Source organism: Rutidosis leptorrhynchoides, chromosome 11 (assembly GCF_046630445.1).
Source record: "Rutidosis leptorrhynchoides isolate AG116_Rl617_1_P2 chromosome 11, CSIRO_AGI_Rlap_v1, whole genome shotgun sequence".
NCBI lineage: Eukaryota > Viridiplantae > Streptophyta > Magnoliopsida > Asterales > Asteraceae > Rutidosis > Rutidosis leptorrhynchoides.
Genome location: NC_092343.1, coordinates 12,782,950 through 12,809,690, shown reverse-complemented (window position 1 = coordinate 12,809,690; position 26,741 = coordinate 12,782,950). Strand labels below are relative to the sequence as shown.

Here is a 26,741-nt window from a genome sequence, read left to right as displayed (position 1 = left end):
CACTAAATTGCCAAGGACTGCAAGTGGTTTTGATACTATTTGGGTAATAGTTGATCGTCTCACCAAATCAGCACACTTCCTGTCAATAAGAGAAGATGACAAGATGGATAAGTTAGCACGACTGTATTTAAAGGAAGTCGTCTCCAGACATGGAATACCAATCTCTATTATCTCTGATAGGGATGGCAGATTTATTTCAAGATTCTGGCAGACATTACAGCAAGCATTAGGAACTCGTCTAGACATGAGTACTGCCTATCATCCACAAACTAATGGGCAGAGCGAAAGGACGATACAAACGCTTGAAGACATGCTACGAGCATGTGTTATTGATTTCGGAAACAGTTGGGATCGACACCTACCGTTAGCAGAATTTTCCTACAATAACAGTTATCATTCTAGTATTAAGATGGCGCCGTTTGAGGCACTTTATGGTAGAAAGTGCAGGTCTCCGATTTGTTGGAATGAAGTGGGGGATAGACAGATTACGGGTCCGGAGATAATACAAGAAACTACCGAGAAAATCATCCAAATTCAACAAAGATTGAAAACCGCCCAGAGTCGACAAAAGAGCTACGCGGACAGTAAAAGGAAAGATATAGAGTATGAAATTGGAGAAATGATCATGCTTAAGGTTTCACCTTGGAAAGGCGTTGTTCGATTTGGTAAACGGGGGAAACTAAATCCAAGGTACATTGGACCATTCAAGATTATAGATCGTGTCGGACCAGTAGCTTACCAACTGGAGCTACCTCAACAACTCGCAGCTGTACATAACACTTTTCACGTCTCAAATTTGAAGAAATGTTTTACTAAAGATGATCTCACTATTCCGTTGGACGAAATCTAAATCAATGAAAAACTTCAATTCATTGAAGAACCCGTCGAAATAATGGATCGTGAGGTTAAGAGACTTAAACAAAACAAGATACCGATTGTTAAGGTTCGATGGAATGCTCGTAGAGGACCCGAGTTCACCTAGGAGCGTGAAGATCAGATGAAGAAGAAATACCCGCATTTATTTCCAGAAGATACGTCAACACCTCCAACTGCTTAAAATTTCGGGACGAAATTTATTTAACTGGTAGGTACTGTAGTGACCCGAACTTTTCCATGTTTATATATATATATATATTAAATGAAATTGTTATTTACATGATTAAGTGTTTCCAACATGTTAAGCAATCAAACTTGTTAAGACTTGATTAATTGAAATAGGTTTTATATAGACAATTGACCACCCAAGTTGACCTGTGATTCACGAACGTTAAAACTTGTAAAAACTATACGATGACATAATATGGTTATATATATAGTTAACATGATTTTATTATAAGAATGTATCTCATTAGGTATTTTAACAATGAGTTATATACATAAAAATGAGACTATTAATTTAAGAAACTCGAAAACGATATATATAACGATTATCGTTATAACAACGTCTTACTAGGTACATATGAATCATATTAAGATATTGATACACTTGGTTAATTATGTTAAATGATAAATAAATATATTATTAAGTGTATTAACAATGAAATACATATGTAAAAATAAGACTACTAATTTAATGATTTCAAAACGAGACATATATGTAACGATTATCGTTGTAACGACATTTAACTGTATATATATCATACTAAGATATATTATATATCATAATATCATGATAATATAACAATTTAACATCTCATTTGTTATAATAAACAATGGGTTAACAACATTCAACAAGATCGTTAACCTAAAGGTTTCAAAACAACATTTACATGTAACGACTAACGATGACTTAACGACTCAGTTAAAATGTATATACATGTAGTGTTTTAATATGTATTCATACACTTTTGAAAGACTTCAAGACACTTATCAAAATACTTCTACTTAACAAAAATGCTTACAATTACATCCTCGTTCAGTTTCATCAACAATTCTACTCGTATGCACCCGTATTCGTACTCGTACAATACACAGCTTTTAGATGTATGTACTATTGGTATATACACTCCAATGATCAGCTCTTAGCAGCCCATGTGAGTCACCTAACACATGTGGGAACCATCATTTGGCAACTAGCATGAAATATCTCATAAAATTACAAAAATATGAGTAATCATTCATGACTTATTTACATGAAAACAAAAATTACATATCCTTTATATCTAATCCATACACCAACGACCAAAAACACCTACAAACACTTTCATTCTTCAATTTTCTTCATCTAATTGATCTCTCTCAAGTTCTATCTTCAAGTTCTAAGTGTTCTTCATAAATTCCAAAAGTTCTAGTTTCATAAAATCAAGAATACTTCCAAGATTGCAAGTTTACTTCCAAGTTTTCTAAATCCATTCCAAGTAATCATCCAAGATCAAGAAACCTTTGTTACTTACAGTAGGTTATCTTTCTAATACAAGGTAATAATCATATTCAAACTTTAATTCAATTTCTATAACTATAACAATCTTATTTCGAGTGGAAATCTTACTTGAAATTGTTTTCGTGTCATGATTCTGCTTCAAGAACTTTCAAGCCATCCAAGGATCCTTTGAAGCTAGATCCATTTTTCTCATTTCTAGTAGGTTTATCCAAGGAACTTGAGGTAGTAATGATGTTCATAACATCATTCGATTCATACATATAAAGCTATCTTATTCGAAGGCTTAAACTTGTAATCACTAGAACATAGTTTAGTTAATTCTAAACTTGTTCGCAAATAAAAGTTAATCCTTCTAACTTGACTTTTAAAATCAACTAAACACATGTTCTATATCTATATGATATGCTAACTTAATGATTTAAAATCTGGAAACACGAAAAACACCGTAAAACCGGATTTACGCCGTCGTAGTAACACCGCGGGCTGTTTTGGATTAGTTAATTAAAAACTATGATAAACTTTGATTTAAAAGTTGTTATTCTGGGAAAATGATTTTTATTATGAACATGAAATGACTACCTTTACAAAAATGACTTGTAACTTATTTTTCTGACTATAAACCTATACTTTTTCTGTTTAGATTCATAAAATAGAGTTCAATATGAAACCATAGCAATTTGATTCACTCAAAACGGATTTAAAATGAAGAAGTTATGGGTAAAACAAAATTGGATAATTTTTCTCATTCTAGCTACGTGAAAATTGGTAACAAATCTATTCCAACCATAACTTAATCAACTTGTATTGTATATTATGTAATCTTGAGATACCATAGACACGTATACAATGTTTTGACCTATCATGTTGACACATTTATATATATTTCGGAACAACCATAGACACTCTATATGTGAATGTTGGAGTTAGCTATACAGGGTTGAGGTTGATTCCAAAATATATATAGTTTGAGTTGTGATCAATACTGAGATACGTATACACTGGGTCGTGGATTGATTCAAGATAATATTTATCGATTTATTTCTGTACATCTAACTGTGGACAACTAGTTGTTGGTTACTAACGAGGACAGCTGACTTAATAAACTTAAAACATCAAAATATATTAAAAGTGTTGTAAATATATTTTGAACATACTTTGATATATATGTATATATTGTTATAGGTTCGTGAATCAACCAGTGGCCAAGTCTTACTTCCCGACGAAGTAAAAATCTGTGAAAGTGAGTTATAGTCCCACTTTTAAAATCTAATATTTTTGGGATGAGAATACATGCATGTTTTATAAATGATTTACAAAATAGACACAAGTACGTGAAACTACATTCTACGGTTGAATTATCGAAATCGAATATGCCCCTTTTTATTAAGTCTGGTAATCTAAGAATTAGGGAACAGACACCCTAATTGACGCGAATCATAAAGATAGATCTATTGGGCCTAACAAACCCCATCCAAAGTACCGGATGCTTTAGTACTTCGAAATTTATATCATATCCGAAGGGTGTCCCGAAATGATGGGGATATTCTTATATATGCATCTTGTTAATGTCGGTTACCAGGTGTTCACCATATGAATGATTTTTATCTCTATGTATGGGATGTGTATTGAAATATGAAATCTTGTGGTCTATTGTTACGATTTGATATATATAGGTTAAACCTATAACTCACCAACATTTTTTGTTGACGTTTAAAGCATGTTTATTCTCAGGTGAATACTAAGAGCTTCCGCTGTTGCATACTAAAATAAGGACAAGATTTGGAGTCCATGTTTGTATGATATTGTGTAAAAACTGCATTCAAGAAACTGATTTCGATGTAACATATTTGTATTGTAAACCATTATGTAATGGTCGTGTGTAAACAGGATATTTTAGATTATCATTATTTGATAATCTACGTAAAGCTTTTTAAACCTTTATTTATGAAATAAAGGTTATGGTTGTTTTAAAAATGAATGCAGTCTTTGAAAAACGTCTCATATAGAGGTCAAAACCTCGCAACGAAATCAATTAATATGGAACGTTTTTAATCAATAAGAACGGGACATTTCACATTTCTTATCACTTCCAGTAGGTTTACCTACTAAACTTGAGGTAGTAGTGATGTTCATAACATCATTCGATTCATATATATATATATATATATATATATATATATATATATATATATATATATATATATATATATATATATATAACTATCTTATTCGAAGATTTAAACTTGTAATCACTAAAACATAGTTTAGTATATTCTAAACTTGTTCGCAAACAAAGTTAATCCTTCTAACTTAACTTTTAAAATCAACTAAACACATGTTCTATATCTATATGATATGCTAACTTAATGATGTAAAACCTGGAAACACGAAGAACACCGTAAAACCGGATATACGCCGTCGTAGTAAAACCGAGTCTGTTTTGGTTTGGATAATTAAAAACTATGATAAACTTTGATTTAAAAGCTATTCTTCTGGGAAAATAAATTTTATTATGAACATAAAACAATATCCAAAAATCATGGTTACTGTCATGACCCGGAAAATTTCGACTAATTTTGAACCAAACTCTCGATACGATTTAATACTTTTGACAAAATAAGAAAAGTCTGTTAGGTCGAGTCTCAAAATTTTTGAACTATTTATATGGATTCATTTACCCTTTGACTGTTCTCGACGATTCACGATCAACTAATTGTAAATAGATACATATATTTATATATGTATATAAATACTACTTGTAAATATATAAAATTATATTAAATCTAATGGTTTAAAAATATATAATATATTTATTTTAGTAGTTAAACTTATTATTTAAAACTGTTTATATATAAAAAGATAATATATTAAAAATAAATGAATTTGAGCATAAATAGTGAACGATTGTAATACTCGGTTGGCGTTTCGCTAGTGTTCATATAGATCTAATACGAGTTTATGAAGATTTAAAATAAAGGTTGAACTGTAAATCGATTACGAACATTTTAGATTTGATAAAAATATTTTTACCTTTCTAGATAAAATTTTAGTACTCCGTACATATTATTTGGAACATAAAATAAATAATTAACGAACCTTTTTGATCAGGTTTCAAACAGTTAATGAGTGAAATAATTAATTATATTTAATCTAAAAATTTGGAATTTTTAGGAACACTTTTATACGCTAACTGTTTAGCAATGGACACGATAGTACCCTTAATTGAAAACTGTCGGCATATATAATTGGCTTATGATTTGTGCACGTTTAGTTATTAAGACTTTATATTATATTATTACATATGTGAGCTGTAAACACCTTTAACATTTGATGATTCATAAACCTTACAGTGTAATTCTTTATATATATATATACACCTTCTTAATATTGAAAGACTTGCACTACCAAAAACCACACCCACTTTACTGCTACTACTTCCTGCATTCTTTTCTTCTTTTTCTTTCTACTTGTCGAGCTAAACTACTTCTTGATCACTATCTAACTTGTAAACTCTTTTCCCTTACAATCGAGCAAACTATTAATCGATCATCACCTTCTAACCATTCAGTGACTATTATCATCAAGAAACCGCCACCACCTTCATCATCATACACCACAAAACCACCTTCACCATCATCATTATATTTTTTTTCTTCTTTGTTTAACTGTTTTGTGCAACGAAACAAAAACCCACTTGTTCCTTGGACACTATGGCTACAAATCTCCTAGTCCTACTTCGAAACCCAAACACTACCATACATCAACTGCGAATATTGTTAGTATCATCATTTCTGTTTATATTTAACCACCTTGATCATCACCACAACCGCCATCTGTCACCCACCTCACCACCGTGAACTCCATCACCACCCTATGTACTAAAATCGTCACCACAACTCTTCATCTCCTACAACCACCTCTTTCTTTTCTTTCTTGATCCTTCTTCGTGAAACCACCACTTATTCTCCTCGTTGATCACCACTTGCATACATTTTTTTTTGTTAGAACTCAACCGCAACCAACTTACAACTTATTTGTTTCTTTTTTTTTTTTTTACTGTTTAGCTTCAAAACCAAACCCACCACCCTTGAAAGCTGTGAACAGCCGAATACCATCACCAACACCCATCAATCACACTACCATCAACAATCCGCTTCACCATCTTTCTCTGTGTACTTGCGGATCACAACCCATCATCAAACCCAAGCTACTGCTACTTGTAATTCTGTTCTTTCGCTGATCAAACACCCTTTTGCTCGACTATTCCTGCTACTTGTTACTATCACTGCTTCTTTTGGTGATACCACTATCACCATCTTGAAAACCGCCAACTTGTGTAATTTTCTCTTTCTTTTCTGTTTTGGTTCGGCAAACCTTCCAAACCCAAAGGATTGTTATCGTCTTGTGTTATTAATTAATTGTTGCTATACGTTTCCTATTCTTGTGATGATAACGGTGATGCTCGATACTAATAACAATGAAGAAGTTAAATGAAGGTATTCACTTAGAAGTTGATGATAAATATTGATAAAGATGTTATATATGATATAAGATATCGATATATATTGTTAATTCCTTTTCTGCTTCCCTCAGCAAGACAACTAGAGCCCACCTTCCACTAAACCTTTGCTCAATAATTGTATAAATTGAACTATAAAAGGCGGGGCTGTTTAAAGCAGCACACTTGTTTTCTTTGGGCCGAAAACCTATCTAGATCAGTCTGTTGGACTGCTGCTATACGTGGGCTTTTATTTTATTTGTTGGACCAATTTTTTTACAACTTCGGCTGCCACTTTAAGTGGACTGCTGCAGCCGCTAGATCCTTGTTTCTGTTTCTTAAACGGTACCAGCAAGAACCACATAAACATTGTTCAAGGGACATAGGATAATCGATGATGATGTTGGGATATTATAGTAATGATAATGATAATAATGAACACATGACGATGAGTGATCGTGTTATAAATGAGATTAGATGATTATCATAATGATCATAATAGAATGATGATATAGAATGATGTTGAGGATGATGACTTAAAATGGACAACGATGATGAAAATATAATCGAGATAATAATATAAATGAGATAATGATAATAATGATTTGTATGTCGGAACTAAAGAGTATAAGTTAAAAGGATTTAAGGTGCTAGTTAGAACAGAAATGAAATGAACAGAGTAGTGGTTATGGGTATTGGTGTTTAACCAAGAGGGTTCGGGTTCGAGCCCGAGCAGAGGAACTATATATTTTTTTGGCTATTCTTGTGAGGTATAATTTTACTGCTACTATTATTATTTCATTATTATTATTATTATTAATTATTATTATTGTTATTAAGTAATTATAATTAGTACCCATATTAGTAATAAGATTATTAGTATAATTAATATTATTATTATTTTTGTTATCACTAAGTATTATCAATAAGTATTATTATTAGTAAAATCATTATTTTTGTAGTTATTATTATTAGTAGTATTATTATCATTATAGTTAGTAATATAAATAATAGTACCATTATTTTTAATATTATGATCAGTAAAATAAGTCTTACTAAATATCATTTTAAAATTATTAAAATTATTATTATTATTATTATTATTATTATTATTATTATTATTATTATTATTATTAAAAACTATTATTTTTATTAAAATCATCATTTTTAACAATATTAGTATTTTTTTTAATCATTATAATCCTTAATAGTATTAACATTATCATTAATTAGTATCATTATTATTAATATATAATTATTGGTAATATTAAAATATGTTAATGAAACACATAAGTTATAAAATGATATCACTAATAAATACGTATATAAATTGTTCGATCACGATTACATGTTTTGATATATATATAAATAATATAGGTTCGTGAATCTGAGGCCAACCCTACACTTGTTCAATGCCGTCATATGTATTTATACTACAAAATACAGTATGGTGAGTTTCATTTGCTCCCTTTTATATATATTTTTGGGACTGAGAATACATGCGCTGTTTTTATAAATGTTTTACGAAATAGGCACAAGTACTAAAACTAATTCTACGTGAGTTTAAACCAGAAATATACCCTTAGCTTGGTAATATTAAACTACTTGTCTATGTACGGTAGGCGCGAATCCTAAAGATAGATCTATTGGGCCTGACAAACCTCATCCTGACTATGGGATGCTTTAGTACTTCGAGGTTATTTTAAACACACCTGATCTGGTGTATTTCAGAGGGTAAAACATGAACGTTAAGGCTTGTTACCGGGTGCCTACAACTTCTAGAATACTTTTATACACTTGCGAGTGTACATATATATAAACTGAAATCTTGTGGTCTATTAACATATTGAAATGATTGTTATGATAAACCTATGAACTCACCAACCTTTTGGTTGACACTTTAAAGCATGTTTATTTTCAGGTACCAATTAAGTCTTCCGCTGTGCATTTGCTCAATTTAAGGACATTACTTAGAGTCGATCATCGCAATGGGACCAAATGTTGATGACTTCGTCCAGGTGGATAAGGACGGGTCCTTTCAGTTAAACTCAAAGTGGAAGTATGTTTTTCAAAATGGTCATCTAGACGTCGTTCTTTCGACTGAAATGACTACCTTTACAAAAATGACTTGTAACCTGTATTTTCGACTATAAACTTATATTTTTTCTATTTAGATTCATAAACCTAAGTTCAATATGAAACCATAGCAACTTGAATCACTCAAAACGGATTTAAAACGAAGAAGTTATGGGTAAAACAAGATTGAATAATTTTGCTTGTTGTAGCTACGTGAAATTTGTAACAAATCTATACAAATCATAACTTAACCAACTTATATTGTATTATACATGTATTTTACATATATTATGTAATCTTGGGATACCATAGATACGTATACAATGTTTTGACACATCATATCGACCCATCTTTATATATTATTTGGATCAACCATAGACACTCTATATGCAGTAATGTTTGAGTTAGCTATACATGGTTGAGGTTGATTCCAAAATAATATATATACTTTGAGTTGTGATCGAGTCTGAGACTTGTAGACACTGGGTCGTGGATTGATTCGAGATAATATATATATTGATTTATTTCTGTACATCTAACTGTGGACAACTAGTTGTAGGTTACTAACGAGGAATGTTGACTTAATAAACTTAAATCGTTAAAACGTAATAAAAATGTTGTGAATGTATTTTGATCATACTTTGATATATATGTAAATATTTGTTATAGGTTCGTGAATCGACCCGTGGCCAAGTCTTATTTTCCGACGAAGTGAAAATCTGTGAAAGCGAGTTATAGTCCCATTTTTACTATCTAATATTTTTGGGATGAGAATACATGCAGTTTATGATTTACAAAATAGACACAATTATTGAAACTACATTCTATGTTGAATCGTTATACCGGATATCGCCCTTGTTGAACTTGGTAGCCTAAGAATTGGTGTTTATTATAATTGCCACCAATTGACGCGAATCCTAAAGATAGATCTATGGGCTTTGACACGCCCCAGTCAGAGAATTTGAACTGCTTTAGTACTTCGATATTTATATATGGGGATATTCTAGATGCATTTGTTAATGTCGGTTACCAGGTGTTCAACCATATGAATGATTTTTATGCAGATTTCATGTTATTGAAAGATGAAATCTTGTGGTCTATTATTACAATTTGATATATAGGTTAAACCTATAACTCACCAACATTTTTGTTGACGTTTAAAGCATGTTTATTCTCAGGTGATTATTAAGAGCTTCCGATGTTGCATGCTAATTTATGGACAAGAGTTGGAGTCAGCATGCTTGTATAATATTGTTTAAAAACTGCATTCGAAGACATATATATTGTTGTGTAATATTATTGTAAACCATTATGTAATGGTCGTGTGAAAAACGCTATATTTTAGATTATCATTATTTGATAATCGTCGTAATATTTTAAAGGTTATGGTTTGTTTTAAAAATCGAATGCAGTCTTTGAAAAACGTCTCATATAGAGGTCAAAACCTCGCAACGAAATCAATTAATATTGAACGTTTATAATCGATATGAACGGGACATTTCAGGTTTATCGGGTGGACGTGGCAGTCGATCTCTGCCAAATAGCTCCTCATTTGGCATTGTTTCAACTTCTTCATCTCGGTTCAAGTCAAAATCAGTTTCAGCTATAGTTTCATCAACAACGGGGTCAGGCACTCGCTTGTTTCGCCTACCAATAACAACGGGATCAGGATGTAGCCACTTTGGTTTGTCTTGCAAAAAGTCCCACGCCTTATAACTTGGAAAACTCTTCCCCATCTCGAACCTAAACTGATCGTCACACCTAGTGCGAAAAATGTTATCATTTTCCCCGCTCCTCCACGCTTCTTCCTTGAGTGTTGAGAGCTTTCCAAGCAAAAAATTCGTGGTACTCATCTTGGGTTTGTGGCACTTGAGTTTGATTCATCGAACCGTATTGATTACCAAACGAACCATATTGAGTACCACTTTCATTTTGCGTATTAACCCAAGCATTCGGATTACTCCAATTCCAATTTTGGCCAAACGCATTGTTTGAATTCAAAGGGTGTTGTGGGTGATTGGTGTTGTTTGGATTCATATTGTGGAGTGTATGTTTTATTTGAAAGAGATTGTGTGTATAATGAAATGGGGTTAAGGTGTGTATATATAGTGTTAAAAATGTATTTGAAAAAAAAGGGAAAGCAGCAAACAACGGTCGAAATATTTAAAAATGGGACCCACTAACGGCTACAAAGGCGACGTCTTGGGCTCGACTTCGGGGGTGAAGACGCCGAGCCGACGCCGGCGAGGTGTAGGCGACGGTCGGTGGTGGCAGCGACGCTGGTCAAGTGACAATCCACACCGTGTGCTCTTAGGGTTGAACTAAGAAGTGAAACAATATACATACAAAACCATCTATTATTATTATTAATTTATAAAACTGTTGAAAGATTAATAGTCCAAACTATTTAAAAAGGGAGGTGATATTTCCACATTTAAAATTTATTCTTCCACCATCATTTGGTGTCTTTATTCCAAAAATATCCATTGTTTGATTATTACAAGAAATATGTGTAACTCATTATTAAGGGTATTATAGTACATTAAGATGGATTAAGTAAAAACAGTGGTGGAAATATCAATTTCCATGTAAAAATATTCGTCTTATTCTTTATCGATCATCCTATACGTGTGAAAATTTAAAATTTTAAAACTTATTTAATTGAAAGTTGAAACTGAAAAGGATGTTACATTGGATCACATTTTTGTGTGCAAATATATATATTATCTATTATCTATATATTTAATAGACAAAACCCTGTAGCACTATTCATCAATAGTAACCAGGGTTATTTTCGTCATTTCACCTTTTTTTGGTCTCTAACGATAAAAGAAGCAATTTTCGTAAAAGAACCAACCCTTCAATGTTACCAAAAGATGTCGAAAAAAAATTCTTTTTTACAAAAAAATCAACTAACTTTTTTTTTTCTTCTTTTCTTCCTCAACGATAAAATAGACAACTTTCATAAAAGGAACAACCCATCAATGCTACCAAAAGATGTCGAAAAACATTCTTTTTTACAAAATAGATCAACTAACTTTTTAAAAAAAAAAAGAAAAAAAGAAAAAAAAAACTGAACGCTAAAGGAAGCAACTTTCACAAAAAGAATAACCCTTCAATGTTAGATGTCGAAAAAAATTCTTTTTTACAAAATAAATCAAGATTTTTTTAACTCGCATTCAAAACGGAGCCCCCGACGCGAAGTGAGAGCTGCACAACTAGTTTTTGCAATAAATAAATAAATAAATATTTCATGTGTTATACATGAGTTTTTTTTTTTTTTTTTTTTTTTTTTTTTTTTTTTTAATATAAGGTACATATAAAGTAGACATTTTTCAGGTGAAGATGGTGACATAATAACTGTAGGCCAGTCTTCAAAGAAAACAAATTCCTTTTGGTATGAATGCTCTCCACTCTCCATTTATTCAATCTGTAAATGCAAGCAAAGTCTCTATTTTTATTTTATTTTTCTTTATTAAACATACTTTCTCCTGCCTGTTTGGTGAGCAACTACCACTCTTTGATCCTGAAAAAATTGTATTACTACTATTAAACAAGTAAAAAGCACACCCCTTTTGTTTAATCAATATTTTATCAGTGCTATGTCCCTTTACTTGAGTTTGTATATGTTCATCTCTGTGTGTATTTATGTTTAGAAGTTATTTGGTGTTGAAGTTGCTTTACTTGAGTCTTGTTTTTCCACCTATTTTAAGGTGTAAACAAGTCTAAAATTCTCCTTTAATCAAGTATCTGTGCTTCTTTCTACCCCACACACATCTTCTTTCTATTTCTTACCCACATTCTTGAATCTTTATATCATCATTGTTTGGAAATTTCATAGCTTTATAAGTCAACATCTTATATCAAGGTTTTCTTGAAACTTTGAGACACACCCTTTAAATTTCTCACAAAACCCATAATTTGAAGCCATAAATTCTTAAACTGGTTGAGGAAATTAGGCATTTGAGGTAAACCCCATTACATTTTGCTCATGTTTTAGCTGATTTGTTAAGTTATTTGACTTTTTAGTAGTAAAAATTGGGTCTTTGTTGTCTTTTTGGCACTGTTTTTTTTTTTTTAGGGTTTGAAGAATGTCTCAAATGGAATCAGACAATGGTGATGGCAAGTCTAAGATGGAAGATTATGAAGTTATTGAGCAGATTGGTAGAGGAGCTTTTGGAGCTGCTTATCTTGTTCTGCATAAGATTGAAAAAAAGAAGTATGTATTTTCCATTTTTTTTGTCTGAATATATATTTATTTATCCCTAGCAAACCGAATTTAGTCATATATGTTTCTTTTTGTGTTATTTATTTTGCATTTTTTGGGGGTTTTTGTCTTAAGATTTTCATTGCCAGTTCAATTTGGGCACAAGTTTACACAAATATGCATCTTTATTACTCCGTATATATGTTTTCTGGTTGCTTTTGATTTTACATTTAAATTTAATGTTGTTCATATTTAGCTTTTTCAAAAGAAGTGAAATGGTGTTCAATACTTTAATTAGTTAGATGAATTACTACAGTAGTATTATTTTATATCATTAGGAGTAGTATTGACTTAATTTTTTTTAAAATATTCATTGATATAAAATAGAATAGAATTTCCATAAGCGTGATGTTTGATTTTGTAATAGGTATGTCATGAAGAAAATTAGGTTGAACAAGCAAACAGAGAAGTTTAAGAAGACAGCACATCAAGAGGTATTTCATTTGCACATCCTGTTAATTAATATATGGAACTGACAAATTATCTGTTTCATACTTACATTTGCCTTTGACTTTTTCAAGTCAAATTATATTTTTTCTTCTTTTTAAATGAATGAAATTATATGGAACTGACAAAGCTGAAATGAATTAATAGTTTTAAATGTTTTGCTGTTGTCATTGCACATAAAACACGAGACATTATAGTCAGATATCAATAAATATATCCCTTTGAAATATGTATATATATATATATATATATATATATATATTTTGGCAAAAAACAAGAATTGAATATATATCAATTTTCACGAAATTGTGAAAATTGGAGATTACAGATAGATCCATTACATATGCATATTGGGCTTACAGCGATTCTTGCCCAAATGCTAAGTCAAAAACTATGCCCAACTTAAAACATTACACTACATGAAGAAAAAATAACATGGAAATATTCTTGATCACTAGACATCACAGTAGCATTATAGGAGAAGAAGACCAAATGTAAAATTGATAAGATTCACAAAACTTTGCATTATTCGTTCCACAATAGAGGCCCAACAAATATACTTAGCATTAAACACCACCTCATTTCGAGCATTCCATATAGCCCAAATAGCCTCCGGACCTATTAGCCTCCAAAACTTTCCGGCCTTTATTCCCATCCCGTTACACCAATCTTTTGAGAATTCGATGATGTTCGGTGGCATAATCCACACCAAATTCCACCAATTACATAAACCCATCCACACTTCATATGTCCAAGAGCAATGAAGTAATAAATGGTTCTATGGTTAAATAGTTAATATATGGGTACATAAAAAATAACATCTTTGTTTTCATCTAGTATAAAACAAGGTGCTATATAATAAAAGCAGGGGTAATAACAAAGTTGTGTTTTTCATGGAAGAGGAATAATGTATAATGTGGATTTTGAGCGAAGGTGGTAAATTTAAGCCTGGAAAACGGGTCGGGTTGGGTCGAGACCCAAATGGGTTTGGTTCAAAATGCGTCATGGGTCGAACGGGTCTCAAAATTCAAACGGGTCGGGCCCAAACAGATTTTGAAATGGGTTTCAACGGGTCTAGATGGACCTTCTAAGATATTGAAGGACTAAAGATGGGTCAATATTGTACCCATTCCCTTTGCTTTTTCGAGACCCAATGGACCCACATGGGTGACTCAATGGACCCAATTTTTAGTGTATGGGTCTTGATTGCCAGGTATAGTGGACTAGTGGTAATGCATAATGAAACAAATTGCAAGTTAATTTATCCTAAATAAACAGATTGATTGATCGGGTGTAACAAAGATGTTTAGGAGTATTTAAAATCTTAAATTCAAAACAGTAGAGGAGGCTATTGTCGATCATAACCAATACCAAAAAAATGAAAATAATAATTGAAACATCGTAATTGGTTTTGTTTGTTTTTAATGTAGATGGATCTGATATCCCGACTTAATCATCCGTATGTTGTGGCGTACAAAGATGCTTGGGTTGATAAGGTAATTTTTTTAATTCCTTAATAATTTTTATTGATTTTTTTTGTATATAATAGATTTGATAGAATAGTCATTCTTCCAAATGCAAGTAGAAATATTTTGCAAAATAAAACTAAGCTATTCCTCCCTAATGATTAATAAGAACACCATATAAAGATTTGTTTAAGATTTCTGTATTTGGTCAATGTAAGTCAAACTGCATCGTTTTGGTTTTATAGGTGGGGATATGCATAGTGACGGCTTATTGCGAAGGAGGTGACATGTAAGTCTACGAACTTTTGGTTGATATTGCAGTGTTTTGAGCTTTGACTTTATTATTTTACCTAAGAAAATTATTTTGACTTTTTGACTGTTGACTATTTTCAAATTTATGACCTTCTAGGGCCGAGCTTGTAAGGAAGGCTAGAGGAGCATATTTCCCGGAAGAGGTAATAGACTTCTTTTTTTTTACATTTCCCCTTTTTTTTTAAAAAAAAATCATATTAAATCTAATATATCATTATAAAAAGCTGATTCATCGATGTTTTCTATTTTATTAGAAACTCTGCAAATGGCTCACACAATTATTACTAGCATTGGATTATTTGCATACTAATCGTGTGCTTCATAGGGATTTGAAAGTAAGCTTTGTATTTTTAGACTACGTATATAATAAAATTATCTACTTAATATAAATGCAGTCACATTCTTAAATTTACATATTCTTTTATATCTTAATTTCAGTGCTCCAACATATTTCTCTCTAAGGAGAACGACATCCGTCTCGGTAAGACTTAAGCAGAATCTTATTTATATTTGGAGCTTTTCAAATAATAATAAAAAAAAAGAAATCATATTTATATTTGGAAAATTTGTCGGTTAATTTTGGTAATTTCTCAGACGACTTTTTATGGTTTGAGCAGGTGACTTTGGACTCGCGAAACTCCTCAACTCAGAAGATCTTGCTTCCTCGGTAACACACTAATTATAACGTCACTTAAATGTGTGAAAGTCAAATTTTGCCTAATTGGTTTGATGTTCCATTTAAAGTCAAGGACCTATTTATTTGACATATGATTGGGGGTTAATTTGGGTCGTGTGTTTTCTCAAACAGGTCAAATGGGTCTAATAAGATATTTGGATAACTAATGTGATAAATTTGTATTGGAACATTAATAAAGACAAGACATAATTACGCGGATAGTCCCTGTGGCTTACCCTAATTTGCACATATAGTCTCTGAACTTTTTTTTGTACCGATAGTCCTTCGAATTGTGATTTTTTGCATAGATAGTCCTGCCGTCATAAAATCGTTAAATATTTCCGTTAAATTGCATCACAGGACTATCCACGTAACTGGACTAATAAGGTTTTTGAACCAACCTGGCATGTCTTGTTTTGACCAGCCTGATAATTTCTTCCATTAAGTTGACCCGCCCATCTTGACACATGCTTAAGTCAACCTTTTTTTTACAAACTCTAATGTAATTTATACTTTATGGCTATTTATTAATCTATAGGTTGTTGGGACCCCCAACTATATGTGTCCAGAAATCCTCGCAGACATTCCTTACGGTTATAAATCTGATATTTGGTCTCTTGGTAAGAAAACATTTATCATGCTACTTTATTTGTACAACACAATGTCTCGTTTTTGAACTTCACTTTATTTGTTTTGGTTTCACTAATTGTAGGTTGTTGTATGTTTGAGATTTGTGCGCATCAACAACCATTTCGAGCTACAGTAAGTTCGCTACAACCATTTCTAACGGTTGTCGTTAGCAAATTCTTAAAAAAAAAAAATTTAAAAAATGTTCAAAGTCAAAATTACCGGTTTACATTTTTATCGTGTAGTCCTATGATTATTTAGCTAGTATGACATCTTATATTTCTTTCTACCTACATTTACATATTTGACCCCGCAGGATATGTCGGGACTTATCAACAAGATAAACAGGTCCACCATTTCTCCCCTACCAATCGTCTATTCTTCAACGTTGTAAGTATTTTTCTCAGTAAATTATTTTTTCTCAATGAATTCTTTAGATATATTAACACACCTTTTTTATAATGTTTCAGGAAGCAACTCATAAAGACTATGTTAAGGAAAAGTCCCGAACATAGACCAACTGTAAGTCAAATAGTCAAACATTTTCCGGCAAGTTTCATTTGACTTTTTTTTAATCTAATTTTAGTATGTGTGAAATCAATAGGCTGCAGAACTTTTAAGACATCCACACTTGCAACCGTATCTCCTAAAATGTCAAAACCCATCTTCCGTTTTTCTACCGGTGAAACCTCCAAACAGCCCGAATGATAAAACCCCGAAAAAACAATCACCTATGAAACTCGATGACAAAAAAGACACCCTAGAAAGAGATGTACAAGTAATAAAGCATAAAGTACAAGCAACAAAGCACGAAGAGAATCATAAAAATGGAATGCCAGTTAGAAGTTTACACAACAACCCTATATTCGCTATCGTGGAAGAAGAAACAAATCTAGAGACCAAAAGGGTGGACCCCACGAGTTACTTTAACGATAGCAGGGACACAAGTTGTGAAACAACGTTAATTTATAACGGTGATGGTCCTGAAAACTCAGATTCTTTGGTACAAAAAGTTAGCACCATATCGAGCTCGTTAGATCTATCAAACGATGAACAAGAAGAAACAAGTATTCAACTTTTTGAAAAAATAGAAGCTATGGTTGGAAATGAGACTTTTAACGAAAAAGGTCAACCGGTTAACGAAGAAAACGTAGCTGGTCAAATGGTGATTTGTGAGGTAGATACGGAGCAAACTAGAGCTGTTGAAGTAAAACCGGTCGGTCCCACTAATCTTGTTGACCTAGAACTTGACTGCAAACAAACAGATAAGGTTAACCAAGTTAACGAGCCGTTAGTAAACCCTGCGCCAGTTAACGAGTCGTTAGTTAACTCGACTCAACAAAGAGCTGATGCGTTAGAGTCGCTGCTCGAACTTTGTGCTCGGTTACTGAAACAAGAGAAACTTGAAGAGCTTGCAGCCGTTTTAAAACCTTTTGGTGAAGAAACTGTTTCTTCAAGAGAAACAGCAATTTGGTTAACGAAAAGTCTTTTGGTTGGGCAGAAGTTCGCGGGCGGGTCTTTGACACCATGAATTTGATGGGTCATCTATACAGTAACTGAGATTGTGACCTTTTAGGTTCAGTAGAATTAAGTGTGTATCTTTAAATGGTTTTGGGTTGGAAACAAAGGTAAATGTGGAAAAAATGTGTTTAAAAGAGGATTTGAGTAAAGGTGTGGGGGATTGACTTTTTTTTGTAAATACAAAAGGTTTGACTTTTTTGGTGTGGGATTTCTCATCTTATTTCAAGGTGTTATTTAGGATTTACCATTTTCTTCATATTCAGTAATATATTTTGTTTATGGGTAGCAAACATGTACAGAATTCTTGGATGCTTTATAATTTCCCGTTTATGATCCGATTTGGAGATCATTGAATATCGTTGTTAATTACATGATCGGTTTGGGTTCTACACATTTTAGCTATTAAACCATCTATTTTTGTAAAATAAAATTAGCTTCGGTTGAAGTCGGATTGGAAGATTTCTTAATGTGTTTTTCGTTTTTGTGTTTGAGCGTGTGGCTCTTGTGGCTAAATTATTTGTATGTTTAGCTTGGTTTGCTGAGAGGCTATAGGACTCACCGTTACCAAACAATAGCAATAGTAATACAATTTTCCAAACAACAGTTTAGAATTAAATATCCAACTGCTAATACAATATTCCCCAAAAAATAGAGTTCGGAATTAAATATAAAACCATTATAATCAACGATCATGACCAAAATCACGACATCAAATTTTAATGTTTTTAAGTAATAAGATCAAATTCTGATGTTTTTGAGTAATAATATCGCGTGAGGTATTCAATTGGATTGCGACTATTTCAAGGTTTGATTAAGTCGTCCCTAACGCATCTATGGTAATCATTTATTTATCCCACGTGCAATTCCTCCGTGATATTCTGTCAACAACTGCGTACCAATTCCATTCTGAATTGCATCTCTTTTATTCATCTACTAGACTAGATTACTTTTTTTTTTTTTTTTTGAAAGGCAAACTCACACACCCATCTAAATCTAACTCGAATATATACACCACGAATTGTCCTAAGCAGGACTCGAACCCTCAACCTCAAGGTTGTAAGGATGACCTCGATACCGCCAAGCTATTGGCTCTTTGGTAGACTAGATTACTTCAAATGGGCCAACTAATCTACTCTTGGCGAATGGGCCACTTTTACTTTAACTACTTGGACTCCAATTACCCTAACAAATACTAGTATCAAGTACTCCGTACTACATGTTGTACTCAAGTTAGGGTTTCCTTTGTAGCCGCTATATACATGGTTTCTTAGATCTATCACAATAGCAAGTATCGCGCCATTTAATTCTGATACATCAAGCTTCTCAAGGTTTGATTTCTTTTCAATTTCAGTTCTAAACTCTTTCTTAGTTCTACTGCACACCTTTGACCGACTTTTTTTTTTTTTTTTTCCTCAAACAGAGTCTTAGTTCTTATTCAGCCATTATTAATACGACTTCAGTTATCTAATTCTATTTCATATTTTACTTCGATTTCGTTTCAGTCCTCAGTCGCAGCTTCTCAAGGTTCTATTTATCCAGGTTTGTTTTTTGAATTTCAGTTAATCATTTGGCCAGTACGGCTCTAACACACAGAACCGGACCAAAAAGTTCGGTTTGGTTTTTTACTTATTTACCGCGTCCCAATCTTCAGTTAAATGTAGGTTTTGACCAAATATAAGCGGTTCGGTTTGGTTTCATAAGTTTTTAAATGAAGTTGTTGTTCTTGGTGGCTGAGTGTGGTAGTTTTTAGTTTAGATTTTGGGTTTTTAAATGAAAAAATATATTGGCTAAAAATGGTGGTGAATGATGGCGGATAACGATTAATGACGGTGATGGTTGGTGGCTGACAGTGGTCGGTTGTTGGTGTTTGTCGGTTGTCGGCGGTTATTTGTGGTGGTGATGGTTGGTAGTATACTAAGTTATATATAAAAACTAAATATATATCTGACTTATATAAAATTACTTGGCGTTTGAAAATTAATTACCTTTACATAATTACATCTAACTTGTTCATATCTATCTGATAAAAACTTGCATATTTATATTACAAAAAATAAAAACTATTAGTAACTGCTATTAGAAGTAGAGGTGTCTTCGGGGCATGTGCGAAGTGTGCAGTCGCACAGTGCCCCAATTTTTTAAGGGGTCCAAAATTTTGAAAAACCTATGTAATAATTCATTTATTTGTACATCGTAACGGAATATCTTACTTGCGGTCTATCATCTAACAAGAAAGACTTAACAGATTAACGTTTATATGATTAAAAGCAATATAATGGGAGTATTGACTATAAAGAGTTGACATATTACTTCGTTATAAAAAATGTTATGATTACGGTTTTATATAAACAATAGTGTAACTATAACGAGTTAACAACTATTTGAGAATAACACTTTGTAACGGTTGTTTTAAAATTTTTTAATTCTATTGATTACGCTATCTTAGTATTATGTATTATACGTATTAAAAAAATTAATATTTATAGGGACCCTTTTTAAGTTTCGAACAGGGCCTCCGAAATTAGCTATACGGTCCTGATTAGAACATGTGTACTTATCTACGAATAAGACCACACTTATCGATTACAATTGTCATACAACTACATTGTGCTACATCAGCGCCTCAGCAACTTCTTCCTTTCACTTAACTCATTACACCCACTAATATTTATTACACATGTCATACGATCACACTGGATGTACCATTCATAATGCAATTTGTACAACAAATAAAAGCTCACACTTTGTGGTTGAATATGCTTAACATTGACATTTTAAACGGCGGCCCTTCAACAACTTGGTAACCACTTGCTGAAGAAGCTTGCTAGTAATTACGTCTTTGCAACGGAGCTCCAAGGAAGCTCCAACCACTTACTATCATGATCATTAATTCATGTAGTTCTTCCTTTCTCGAAAGTATTAGTACGCCATCGCGGAAGTCTCAACTCATTCGCTTTTCACAATTTTTTTTTTTTAAATCTAAGGGGTGTGTTTGTTTGCCTCTTAATGGAATGGTTCCGCGCTGAATGCTGTACCATTCAGCGCGTTTGTTTCTGACCTTTTGAATGACATATGGTGATGAATGGTTCAGAATTCGGTGCTGAACCATTCAGAGCTGAAATGTTCTCTTAACCATTAAGAGCTTAAATTTTCTGTAATATTCTCCTCAAATCATATCCTGAACACTTAACCAACAAGTATATTGAATTTTTTAATTCATGTTACACGTTAATAAGTTAATTTTACTCAGTTCATATCGTTCATTGTAAATGATTATCAAATAGCTTATTTTCATTCAGAACAAACATTATTCAAATGCTTTGAATTATTCAGATTCTGAACCATTCAGCGGTAAATCATTCGGTTTTATCAAAAGCATCCTAACACTTTTTGATTACTTTCTTCACTTGGAAGCTGCTGCTTCTGCAAGCATCCAGTCTTCTCATACAGGTTGATTACAAAATTTAAGTTCGGCCTTGCGAATGACAAAAATATCTTAAAATTAGAAAAAACAAATATTCCAACTAGATCACGCCATTTTCTAGCTTTGCGAAACAAAGTCGCCCTTCGCTTGTTATACATAGAATATTGCTCTTTTTTTTTTTGCTTTGTGTCTCTTCTTCGCCATATCCAGAATTATCCAACAAAAGAGCAAAATATATAGATAAGATATATATTATAAACAATTGCACTGTTAATTAGAATGATTAGCAATATAATATAGCAACATTAATTATTACATGTTATTTTACGATACTCGACATATAACACATAAAATTCCTTATATCTGTATATGTTCAGTATTGCAAAATAACATGTAATATTTACTGTTGCTATGTTACATTGCTACTGATGCTATTTTACAGTACTATTTTTTATAATATATATTTTATTTATATATTTTGCTTCTTTGTTGGATAATTCAGGATATGGTGAAGAAGAGACACAAAACAAAGAAGAGAAAGCAATATTCTATGTATAATAAGAGGCGGGTGACTTTGTTTCGCAAAGCTAGGAAGTGTCCTTGTCTTGTTGGAATATTTGTTTTATTCTGATTTCAAAATGTTTTGGCCATTCGTAACGCCAAACTTGGATTTTTGTATTCAACTTGTATGAGAAGACTGGAAGCTTGCAGAAGCAGCAGCAGAAAGTAATCAAAAAGTGTTAGATTTAAACAAGGGAATTTTTGTGAAAGCGAGTGAGTTGGGGACTTCCGCGTTGGTGTATTATTATTTTTGACGACATGATTATTCTTTAGTTTGCCGGCTTTAGGAAATTTACTCTTCGTGACTTAAATGTGCATTCTGAACGAAATTAACAATACACTCTAGCTTGTAGCATGTTTTTTGTTATCATTTGACCATGGTTGCAAAACTCGGCCAACTCGGCCGAGTAATCGGCGATTACTCCTCTGGAAGAACAAAACGAGTAATCGGTGTCTAACTCGTCCATTTACTCGGTCAATGCCGGTCAACGGCATCGGAAAACTCAGTGAAAAGATGAAGGAAAACAGGAGACGATTAATCTGAGTTCAATAAGGTTTTGATCGACGTCCAACTCCCTAATTTCTCCAACAACTTTCTCGTCCAACTTTTTTCAGAATTGAAATTAAAAGTTCTGAATCGATTTGATGTGTTTGTTTGTTTAGATAGAACAAATTGAAGGAACATGCTTGTAATGTCTCGATTTCCATCCATGAAGAGAACAAACAATTTAGGGTTTGGTGACTGAGCGGTTGAAGAAGAAGAAGTGGGTAGCGTGACTGCTACTGGTAGGGTTTCTGAGTCATTTTATTATTTTTTAACTTACATTCAAACCCCCTAAAGCTTAACTGTTATTTATTTTAACACCTCAAGTTTAGTTTTTCTTTCAACTTCATTATTAAATATATACAAATCTAACCCCTCCAATTAAAATAAATATTTATATGTAACTAAACTTTACATATTTAACATATATATTTATAAATTTTATATATTTAACATATATATATTCATAAAAATGTTTGTTTATAGCTAATATATATATTATATATCTTTATCTATAATATATTGAAAATATTTAGTTATATTAGAAAAGTCAACAAAAGTCAACATCCGAGTACTCCCCGAGTCGCCGATTACTCCTCAAAAACCTCCGGCCGAGTACTCTCCGAGTCGCGAGTTTTACAACCTTGCATTTGACTTGAATAAGGTTAGTCTGTTGTAATAGAACGAATGTTATCCACACGTATTTACCATTCTCTCGAATTACATTTTTGAGCTCTTGTCATATCATATCACGCGGAATATCTAACATATCCATTTTAAATGGGGAAGCTAAGATTATTAATTTGAGAGGTGGCTCTGCGCGCAAACACCTAAATTAGAACCTTTTAGTGTATAAAAAATATATTTGATATTTTAACAAAAAGTATGAATAATTTTTTTTATCAATTTTTTTTTTTAATACACTAAAAAGTTCTAAGTTCTAATTTGAGTGTTTGTGCGCAGGACCGCCTCTCACTATAATAATCTTAGCTTCCCCATTTAAAATGGATCAATTAGATATTTTGCGCGATATAACAGTAAGACAAGAGCTCAAAAATATAATTCGAGACAATAGTAAATACGTGTTCCATTACAACAGACTAATAACCTCATCCAAGTCAAATGATAACAAAAAAAAATATGCTACAAGCTAGAGAGTATTGTTAATTTCCTTCAGAATGAACATTTAAGTCACGAAGAGTACATTCGTCAAGCCGGCAAAATGAAGATTAGTTATGTTGTTGACCGTGAAAGGCTACTTAACCGCTTAGGATTTAATCCAGGGAATGATGTTCCAGAAAACACAACAGGAAATAATGGTCCTATGACAAGAGGTGCCTCTGCGCGTATGCAAATAAGAACATCTGAAAACAAACCTCAACCTGAACCTTTGGTCTCTGATGAAATCCCTCTTGCTGCTATTTTTGAATTTGATAACCAGTGAGTTTATGACGGCAATGGACCAGAAAACTCCGATTCTTTGGTACAAAAATGTAGCACCATATCGAGCTTCTTACTTCTTAGATCTATCTAATGATGAAACCATCATGTCGAAACCATCATTTTAAACCAAATTTTGGCTACGGGCCAAATGGTGATTGGTTTCGATGTTGGTAGCCAAAAACCCGTTGGACCCACTAATCCCGTTGACCTAGAACTTGACTGCAAGCAAACGGATAAGGTTTCATCAGTTACGAGTCGTTAGTAAACCTGACTCAACAAAGAGGAGTCGTTGCTTGAACTTTGTGCTCGGTTGCCGAAACAAGATAAACTTAAGAACTTGCTGTTGTTTTGAAACCATTTGGTGTAGAAATTGTTTCGTTCACAGAAACAACAATTTGGTTAACAAAAAAGTCTTTTGGGTCGGCAGAAGTTCTCGGGCGGGTCTTGACGCCTTGAACTTGATGGGTCATCTATACAGTGAGCTTGTGAGAATGTGAGTTGTGACCTTTTTTAGTTCAATAGAATTATTAAGTGTATCTGTAAATGGTTTTGCCGTTTTGGGTTGGAAACATAGGTAACTGTGGGAAAAATGTTCTAAAAGAGGATTTGAGTAAAGGTGTGGGGGTTTGACTTTCTTGTAAATACAAAGTGTTTGACTTTTTTGGTGTGGGTTTTTTTTGAATGATGTTATTCAGGATTACTATTTTCTTCATATTCATTACATTATGTTTATGTAGCAAACATTTACAAATTCTTGGATGCTTCATAGGTTTAAGTTGACGATCCGTTTTGGAGATCATTGAATGGCATTGTTAATTACATGATCGGTTAGTGTTTTCTACAAGCCGTGGCACACGCATGTCGAAACCATCAATTTTAAACATGTTAGGCTTCCAACATCCAAACCAAAAAGGGACGTTTTTTACAAGCAGTGGCATAACCATATCAAACTATCAATTTAAACAATTTTGGCTAAGAAAGGACGTTTTTACAAGCCACACAACCATATCAAACCATCAATTATAAAAAACATTTTGATTACTAACATCAAAATTGACGATGGTCATTTTTTATGATTCATAGCACAAGGCTATATATCAAAACCGCCATTTTTAACATATTTTGGCTATCAACCTCAAAACCAATAAAAGGAAGTTTTTTATAAGCCATGCTACAAAACTATATTAATACGATCCGTTTTAAACAAATTTTGGCTGAAAGATGTATTAGGCATCAAATTTTATTAAATTAAAAGTAAGTTTACTTCATGAGTTTTGTCGTTTCATATTCATCCTTGAACTATGTTTTAATAGTCTTATAATATGTCTTATTTAGAGTATTTGGTGAATTCCGGTTTTGGATACATTCCGTTTGTTTTTACGGTTAGCGTGCATCAATGTGTGCGTAACATGTGCTTTTATCTATATAATGGGTTAGAAATCATGTTATATTGCAGTCTTATAATTTGTCTTATTTAGAGTATTTGGTGAATTCCTGTTTTGGTTACATTCCGTTTGTTTTTACGGTTAGTGTGCATCAATGTGTACGTAACATGTGTTTTTCTTTAAATAATGGGTTAGAAATCATGTTATATGCTTTTCAAAAAAAAAAAAAAATAATAATAATAATTACTGTGTAACATGTGTTCTAAATCCACTTTGTTGTTAGAAAATTTTTTACTGTCGTTGATTAATGTCTCCTATTAACATTTGCTAATAAAATCCCTTTTGTTGAATTATATTGTTATAGACTGCGAAAAGTTCTTGAAAATTGTTCGAAAGGCGGCCGAGTCTAAAAGAGACAAGGAATTAATAGGCGGCGGCTGCTGCAGCACTAATTTTTGGGTGTGGAAAAATTTGTGGCAAGGTTAAGCGTTTGGTCCGTCCGTTTGTCATTATGTCTAGTTCCTACAATCTGTGATGGCTTAAGCCTGATGCTTGACATATTTATACTTGGATTGGTAAGCATTGTATATATTATAAATCTAATTGCCAATTAGTCTAGTTAATTTGCCCTAGCCTGTTCTCTATCATTGGAACATAAACATTTTTTGGTAGGTTTAATTGTCTGATACTCTGATTAGAGGTGCACTTCAAGGTGGTTCATTTTGCAGTTGCACTGAATTTTAAATTTTGACTGATTGATGCACTTACACCATAAATTGCTTCTTTCACCATAAATTGTGTATGAATAGAGCGTAGTTTACAATTAAATAATGCATAAGTTTGGTTGATGAAGTAATTTTGATGGCGGATACATTAGACACTAACTTATTAATGGTGCTTCTTTGCTTATTTTTGCTAAACATAAATGTGCCTTTAAATAGTCAATACAAACCCATGATAATTCAAATATATGAAATAACAGAGGAATCTTCACATAAGTTTCATATTTTGTAGCATAAATAGAGAGAAGAATTAGGCGAGTTCGGGTAGAAAGGTGAGTGTATGATGTTGTTGACCTGAGTGGCATTGTATCGAGTGAGGTGGCACACTTGTA

The 26,741-nt window shown here is 32.5% G+C and overlaps 1 protein-coding gene and 1 long non-coding RNA gene across 4 annotated transcripts in view; both read left to right on the top strand.

Moving 5' to 3' along the window:
- Nucleotides 1–18,659, top strand: part of LOC139877495 (serine/threonine-protein kinase Nek6-like) — a 51,040-nt gene extending 32,381 nt beyond the window's left edge. Inside the window, exons 2-16 of one of the 3 annotated variants that reach the window (XM_071864926.1) lie at nucleotides 12,294–12,351; nucleotides 12,796–12,923; nucleotides 13,036–13,173; nucleotides 13,589–13,655; nucleotides 15,099–15,164; nucleotides 15,380–15,423; nucleotides 15,544–15,589; nucleotides 15,701–15,781; nucleotides 15,885–15,927; nucleotides 16,064–16,113; nucleotides 16,661–16,742; nucleotides 16,835–16,884; nucleotides 17,066–17,139; nucleotides 17,220–17,271; nucleotides 17,354–18,659. In XM_071864926.1, coding sequence (XP_071721027.1) covers nucleotides 13,046–13,173; nucleotides 13,589–13,655; nucleotides 15,099–15,164; nucleotides 15,380–15,423; nucleotides 15,544–15,589; nucleotides 15,701–15,781; nucleotides 15,885–15,927; nucleotides 16,064–16,113; nucleotides 16,661–16,742; nucleotides 16,835–16,884; nucleotides 17,066–17,139; nucleotides 17,220–17,271; nucleotides 17,354–18,280 — 1,710 coding nt within the window. In that variant the 5' untranslated portion in view covers nucleotides 12,294–12,351; nucleotides 12,796–12,923; nucleotides 13,036–13,045 and the 3' untranslated portion in view covers nucleotides 18,281–18,659. Of the gene's footprint in view, nucleotides 1–12,293; nucleotides 12,353–12,564; nucleotides 12,924–13,035; nucleotides 13,174–13,588; nucleotides 13,656–15,098; nucleotides 15,165–15,379; nucleotides 15,424–15,543; nucleotides 15,590–15,700; nucleotides 15,782–15,884; nucleotides 15,928–16,063; nucleotides 16,114–16,660; nucleotides 16,743–16,834; nucleotides 16,885–17,065; nucleotides 17,140–17,219; nucleotides 17,272–17,353 lie in introns of those variants that run through there. The other 2 variants (XM_071864927.1, XM_071864925.1) reach the window with 2 other exon arrangements.
- An 812-nt stretch (nucleotides 18,660–19,471) lies between these two features.
- On the top strand, nucleotides 19,472–26,383 carry LOC139876981 (uncharacterized). Its single transcript, XR_011768396.1, has 3 exons — nucleotides 19,472–19,598; nucleotides 19,773–19,809; nucleotides 25,992–26,383. It is a non-coding gene; the product is annotated as an uncharacterized lncRNA (long non-coding RNA).
- Nucleotides 26,384–26,741: the final 358 nt, after the last annotated feature.